Genomic DNA, 6,974 nt, shown 5'->3' with positions numbered 1-6,974 from the left:
GGCAAAACTCTGGGGGACTCTGTACTTCCGGGCTTTGATAGTGCAGAGTCTTCATTCCTGGCGGGGAGAAAAGATTATTTCACACTGAGAGCTCTCTGGGAAGGATGATCATTGCTCACTGGCACCGATCAGAAGCCACGCAGCCAAGTGTGAAGGGGGATGGCATTTTCTGTGGAACGTTCCTGGACTGCTTTAACTGCTGCAGGGACAGGAGATCTTCCTGGGTTGGTAAGAACCCATGCAATCTTGGGCTACGTAGGTAGGAAATGCTTTTCTATCAAGCCACAAAGTCAAACTCAAGCCGTGCCAACCATTCGCAAGACAGGCAGTTTCCCATCTCGTTTTTCCTCAAGGAATGTCACCCGTTCTCAAGACAGTCAGCTTTCCAGCTCCTTCTCCACAAGGGCCCAAGCCAGCTGTCCAATCACACACGGAAAGCCGGGAGTGGAGGCATGAAACAGGCAAACTCTCCAGCTCTCCATTTTAGGAGAGGGAAAGACAGTGTGTCCATTTACCATCTCCTCCACAAAGGGGACAGTTTGACCAAGGAAGAAACGCCTGAGCTCGACAAAGCTTGTTGGAGGTCAGGCTGGATGGGGCTCTGAACACCCCACTGAGCTTTCGGTGTTCCCGTTGACTGCAGTGACTTGACTAGATGACCTTTAAAGGTCCCTTCCAACTCCAATGGTTCAATGATTCCACGATTCTGTGAAAAATTACAGGCTTCTCCATCTGACTGCAGCTGCGAGGGCAGTGGCCTACCTATATTTGTCTGGGATAACGAGGCAAGGAAACTGTTGAGTACTCCAGTTGCAAACGATGGGAAAAGCTCTTTCCCATGGAGTGGCTCTGCTGGCCCCAGGCACTCACCCATCCTCAGCCACAACAAACACTGCTATGCAATAGACTCTCTGAACTGAAACAAGGGCATGGGGAGAGCACAGTGCAGTGCAAAGACAAGTTATAGGAAGTAACTGAATGTATTTAGAGGCACTCACTAAACAAAGGCCTGAGAACAGCAAAAGCACGCAGCCTAGCTTTCTGTTCCTGATACAGCAATTTGAGAAGTGGTTTCCAGATTGCTGAAAATACTGTCCAATTTTTGAACATTTGATACATTGTTTCCAGTCAACATAATTACATTGTCTATGTGGGGATGGTTTTGATTGAGCAGGACTGTGATCGGCTGCAAGTGGATTTGAGCAAGCCAGTATACCAAGAGGCTACTTGAACTGACCTGTTGGGAGTTAATGAGGAAGTCTGGCAACGACCAATCTGAAATAGGACACAGTGCCAAGGGAGCCAATCATGGCCCCGTTGCACTGGTTAAGCACTATAAGAATGTTCACTTTGATGTGGGGGTGTGGGTTTTTTTCCTTTGTCGCACATAATAAAGCAGGAAGACAGATATCACAGTATTAGTGTTGGTCTGTTATTCTGTCCACCTTTCCGTGGGCGCTTTGGTAGCTGTCTCCTTGTCCGCTCACCCTGGTTGTTGTCGCTGGCAGCGACACGTCTGCAGATTTTCAAACAATTTGATCATGTCTCTACACCAGCCCATAGATCTGGAACACAAAGACAGGAAGCCGAATCAAGCCTTTATAGTCCAAGGGGAAGTAGATAGCGAACTACTTCATGCCTCCTGAACACACATAAATGGATGGGGCCAAGTGGGATCCATTCAAGGTTACTGAAAGTAGGGCTAGAATTGCTCGCTAGACACTCCACACTTTTCACACCTCTCCTGGTTAACTGGGAGGGCCCGGTTCATTGCAGGTTAGGCAATGGTATACCATCAACTAATTGGTGAAGGAGAAGGATGCGGGGAATTACAGGCTCCTCAGTCTGACCTTGGTACAAGGGAAGGTCACTGAGCACATGGTCTTGAGTGCCATCACACAGCACGTCCAGGACAATCCCGTGATCACACCCAGTCAGCACGCCTTCCTACGCAAGGCAGCTCCTGCTTCACTAGACACAGCACCTCCTTGGATAAGAAGGCCAACATGGTGAGCTAGGAAAAGGCTGTGGACATTGTTTTGATAGACATCAGCAAAGCATCTGATACTGATAAAGGCGGGATATTAGTTTGCTAGACAAAGAAAGGAGAGCAACACACCACGGGAACAGAAGTCAAACATTCTCTAGCCACCTTCCTTCATAAATATTCTGAGTGAGATTGGACACAGGGAATCAGGGCCTGCCTCTGCCATCCTCCTTTGACTGCTCTTTCGGCAAGGGGGAGCGTGACAGCATTTCAAGTCATTGCCAAGTGGTCGGGCAAGAGGCTAATGGCTGTGACAACACAGAAGCTGCAATTCTGCACAAACAAGGACATCAGTTTGTGCCTAGAGCCCTTAGCATGTCTCAGCGCTTTTCCCACAACGTCCCTGATGCCAGTGTGCGGATGGATGATTCAGAATGAAGTGGAGCAGAGGCTACTTACGGTGGCTCAGCACCTCCTGGTCAGTCACAGGGGGCCTGCGAGGGCCACCTGGCAATTAAAAGGCACTACCTGCATCTCTGTATCTTTTGCCAAGAGAAAGGAAGCCAGGTTCTCGGGGCGCATGTCTGGAAAAACAAGCGACTATGGAAAGGGCCCGAGGCCAATGTGGTCTGGCAAGGGAATGCTGAAAGCTGACCCACCTGGCAGTGGCACGCTTCCAGGCCTGACTCAGCAGCCTCCATCCTTCACCAGGGCCACCTGGTGCTCCAGCCTCTCCCCAGGCATGCAATGAGTCAATCCAGTTTGGTAATGCACAGCCTGTGCCCTTCCCACACCAAACACTCTGACCATACCCAAATAAAGGAAACAGCTGAAAACCTTTGCAGGTCAGGAAATTGTGTGCATCATCATGTCCAGAGGGAGCAGAGATGAGCCGCGCAGCGGCCTGACCCACTCCAGCAATGGTCTCCAAGTTTCCATCTCTGCATATGCACAATAATTTTTCTCCTGGATCACAGGGGGCCTGGGTTGAACATCACCTTTCACCCTCACGCAGACATCGGAGTCCCCTGTAGAGGCTTGCCTGTGCTCTGAGCTCCTCCGTAGCCCGCCGGCACCACTTTTGCTCTGGGTCAGGCTCAGCCCGTCAGCGCAAGGCACATGTGCCATCCCTTCAGCAGTGCTCCACGTGCAAAGTCCTACCAAGTAGGAGCCGTGACCTCTGGGATCAGGAGGACATGCACAGCACCTGCGCATGGCCTGATTCTTCTGCAGGTCTTCACCAGCAATGGCAACAAGGCCTCTTGCGAGCATGGGCCTGAGGAAGAAACACAACCACCATCAACAAGATCGCTTCAGCCTTACGCAGCATGACAAGGGAGCCAAGCATTTCAGGTGAAGGAAGAATGTCTTTCATCTACCAGCAGAGCTTGAGGAGCCAAAATCACCCTTTCTGAATGCGCTTTGTGTTTTTGCCACTTCAGCTCCCTCGGGGCCATCAGGCGCAGCATAAATAGTCGCCTCGTCTCCCAGCCACTCCATTCCCTGCTGCAGCCTTGCTCTCCTCTGTGAAGCCGGTAAGTCTGCGTTCTCATTGCCTTCTGTCTGCTCACTGGTCAGAATGCCTCCCAAGGAGGGGGCTGCATTCATTTCTCCTGCCTTGTCCTCCACAAATGGTCCGGGACAGCCAAACCGTGCCTGTCTGTGTTGGTGGAGGGCAGCTGGGGAGCGCGGCTTTTTAAATTCCCATCCCCAGCCAACCCAGATACACACACACACCTGCTCAGCAGCCACGGCAGGGCCTTCAGCTCTTGCCTCGTTATACCAGAGCGCCTTGAGCGGCAGATCGAGCCCTCAGCTCACTCTTGCCTCCATCTCGCAGAGTCACCTCCGTCCTCCGCCAGACATGTCGTGCTACAGCCCGTGCCAGACAGTCGCCTGCGGCCCAGCCCCGCTTGCCAACAGCTGCAACGAGCCGTGTGTCCTTCGTTGTGCCGACTCCAGTGTAGCCATCCAGCCCCCACCCGTGGTGGTGACACTGCCGGGCCCAATCCTCAGCTCCTTCCCTCAGAGCACAGCCGTGGGATCCACAGCGTCGGCTGCCGTGGGGAGCTCTCTCAGCGCTGGCAGTGTGCCCGTCGGTGCTAGGGGATCCCTGGGGCTGGGGGGCTTTGGGTGGTCAGGGCTGGGTCGTGGGCTCTGTGGTACTCTGGGACGTGGCAATGTCTTCTGCTAAAGCCCGTGGATCAGCTGCCTGCGCATGAGCACCGCGGCTCTTGAAGGCAGCCCTGGAGCCAGCCCTGACAGCATGGCCACGGTCTGTAGAGGAGCCCAGTTCCCACCAACTTCTCCTGCTCATCGCCCGCCCTCTTTCCCCTGCTTATTCTCCGTGGTCTTCCGCTTTCACTGAGCTTTACAGAACGTCCAAATGGAGTTGCTGAAGCTCTCAGCTGTAGCCTGTCCCTCTCCTTTTCTCATTAAAGACATTGAGCATCAGCTTTGGAAACAAGTCTCCTTTCATTCTCCCTCCTTGCCCAGCCCCTGCCAGCCCAGTGTCCAATGGCCTTCATACCCAGATGAAGTTGCCAAGCTTCTATCCACCATATGTGAAAGATCACGGCAGTCTGTTGAAGTTCCCAGAGATGGGTAAAGAAGAAACACAACCCCCATTTTCAAGAAAAATAAAAAGGTCCAAATCACATCAATTGGCGCTGGCGTTGCCACACGGCGGCACTGCTCGCTGCGGTTCAGCACCGCGGACAGCAGCGGAACGGGCCGCGGCGGCGCGGGGCGGCGGCGGAGTGTTGTACGCGGCGCACCAGGAAGTGAAGGGCGGGCCGAGGAGTTCCGCTATGGAGAAGCTGCCGCTGCGTGTGTGAGTGGGACGGGACGGGACGGGACGGGATGAGGTGGGGGATGGGGTGGGGGGTTGTGCCGTGCTGTGGCGGTCGCTGAGGTTCTGTCTCCTTCAGGCTGGTGTGCGGTGACGTGGAGGGGCGGCTGGACACTCTCTTCGGGCGGGTCCGGGCCATCCAGAGCAAGAGCGGCCGCTTCGATGTGAGGCTCGGGGTGGGGAAGAGGGAGGGCCACGCTCACCCCCTTTACAGCTGAGCCCTGGCTGTGTCTGCCCGCGGGGCTCTGCCGTGTCTGTGGTGCTGTGTGACTCTCTCTCGGTGTGCTGTTCGCAGATGCTTCTGTGCGTCGGGGATTTCTTCAGCTCCACTTCTGATGCTGAATGGGCAGAGTATCGTTCGGGGGCTAAGAAAGGTAAGAAAGGAGATTTCGCTCCCCATAGCAGATGTATTGGCACAGCCCACTTACCCCCTGTCCTTAAAGTCTTGCTTGGCTGTGTGAGCTGTCCGCCCAAAGCTGTCCCATTGGGCCATCATTTACAGGATGCACCTTAAAGCATCTGGTAATGAGATAACAATAGGTTCAAGCTCTTTTTTCGGAAGGAAATTCTCTTATTCTGTGGTTATGGCCTTGGCACGCTGAGAGTGAAGGGTGTTGGGATGGCTGTACTTCATGTGCTTTATACCAGACTGATTGTTTTCTTCTTCAGCTCCAATTCCAACCTTCGTGCTTGGTGCAAACAACCAAGAGACCATACACTGTTTTCCACATGTCACTGGCTGTGAATTGGCTGAGAACATCACTTACTTAGGTAATGTACTTGTGTGATGCTGCTTTCAAGAACACTTTGTGATCTTTGTGCTTTAACTCACCCCTCCTTTTTTTTTCGTGAAATTTTGATGACTCTATAATAATCTCTTATTATTGCATCAAGACTGGAGTTGAACTTCTTACTGAAAGGCCAATATATCTGCTCTATAAAATAGGAGTGTCCTGTTGTTGTTTTCTAACACTGATTTTTGATACCCAAAAGAAAAAGTGGTTGGAAGACTCTTTTGATTGAGAACGCATTCCTGTCTTGTGCTTCTCTCTGTGCAGTGAAGGTTTCCTATATGAAGGGTAATTGTGCTATGCTGCGTGGTTGTACTAGAGTAGCAAAGACAAAAAGTATAATCATTAAAGGTAATGAAGTGGTAGCAAAACTAAGAGGAAAGGTTAATTTCTTTCTAGAATCCTGCCTGACAAAAATAGTTAAAAAGGAACTTGCAATTGGCTTTTTTATCTTCAGTCTTCATACCATGCTTTTGTTAGCAATTGACTGTAGGGAAGCGATGTAGGAGTGAGGAGAGAAAACCAAGGGTTGTATAAACAGCTTCACCAGAAAGCAGGTTTGGAGCCATTGCACTAAAATGTCTTTCCTGGAATTTGTGAACGCAGAAAATGAGCTGCCTGTACAAAAGGTTTCAGTCAAAGTAAGGCAGGGCTGCTAAATCAGGCCCTCTGCTTATGATACAAATGAGCTTACCTGCAGCTTTTAAATCTCAGGTGTGTGTTTGTGCATTCATGCAGGACGTCGAGGTCTGTTCAGTGGTACTTCAGGACTGCAGATTGCATACCTGAGTGGCACCGAGTCTCAGGATGAGCCAACTCCTGCCTACAGCTTTAGCTCAAAGGATGTGACTGAATTAAAATCATCATTGTTATCGACCCCAAACTTCAAAGGTGTAGATATATTGCTGACTTCCCCCTGGCCCAGAGATGTTGAGAGTTTTGCCAACAGCCCAGTAAGTCTTCTGTTTTCTGGTGGAATTAATTTCAAGATGTATCTAACAAACAATGGCATCTCTGCTTGCTTTGGCTGTTTGCAGAAGGACCCTCATGATCAGTTGGTTTGTTTGCTTGTTTTTAATTTACTCATTTAAGGGCTTTGTAGGATAACTTCCTGAAAGAGCTTTCTTTCCATGGACATTATGATGATTTCTATAGAAAAGCTGATGTTCAGTAAGTAAAGGTTTTAGCATGCTATATTCAGACCATGAGACTGTACCTTTTGGAGATACTGTTCATTTGGAATTGTTCTTGTCTCAAAGTCCATGACCTGCAGACTTGGTCCCACTGGGAGGTCCAAAACCCCTGCAATAAACAGAGATATCTTCAGCTAGATCAGGGTGCTCAG

At 50.9% G+C, this 6,974-nt stretch overlaps 1 protein-coding gene and 1 long non-coding RNA gene across 3 annotated transcripts in view; both read left to right on the top strand.

Moving 5' to 3' along the window:
• Nucleotides 1–2,701: 2,701 nt before the first annotated feature.
• LOC107315654 lies at nucleotides 2,702–3,849 on the top strand. Its single transcript, XR_001555998.2, has 3 exons — nucleotides 2,702–3,340; nucleotides 3,430–3,522; nucleotides 3,828–3,849. It is a non-coding gene; the product is annotated as an uncharacterized LOC107315654 (long non-coding RNA).
• An 891-nt stretch (nucleotides 3,850–4,740) lies between these two features.
• CWF19L1 (CWF19 like cell cycle control factor 1) overlaps nucleotides 4,741–6,974 on the top strand; it is a 6,206-nt gene continuing 3,972 nt past the window's right edge. For both annotated transcript variants that reach the window (XM_015866177.2, XM_015866176.2), the window contains exons 1-5: nucleotides 4,741–4,820; nucleotides 4,918–5,002; nucleotides 5,134–5,212; nucleotides 5,508–5,609; nucleotides 6,368–6,582. In XM_015866177.2, coding sequence (XP_015721663.1) covers nucleotides 4,798–4,820; nucleotides 4,918–5,002; nucleotides 5,134–5,212; nucleotides 5,508–5,609; nucleotides 6,368–6,582 — 504 coding nt within the window. In that variant the 5' untranslated portion in view covers nucleotides 4,741–4,797. The remainder of the gene's footprint in view (nucleotides 4,821–4,917; nucleotides 5,003–5,133; nucleotides 5,213–5,507; nucleotides 5,610–6,367; nucleotides 6,583–6,974) is intronic.

The sequence above is a fragment of the Coturnix japonica genome, chromosome 6 (genome assembly GCF_001577835.2).
Source record: "Coturnix japonica isolate 7356 chromosome 6, Coturnix japonica 2.1, whole genome shotgun sequence".
NCBI classification, from domain to species: Eukaryota; Metazoa; Chordata; class Aves; order Galliformes; family Phasianidae; genus Coturnix; species Coturnix japonica.
This window is presented reverse-complemented; position numbering and strand designations above follow the sequence as displayed.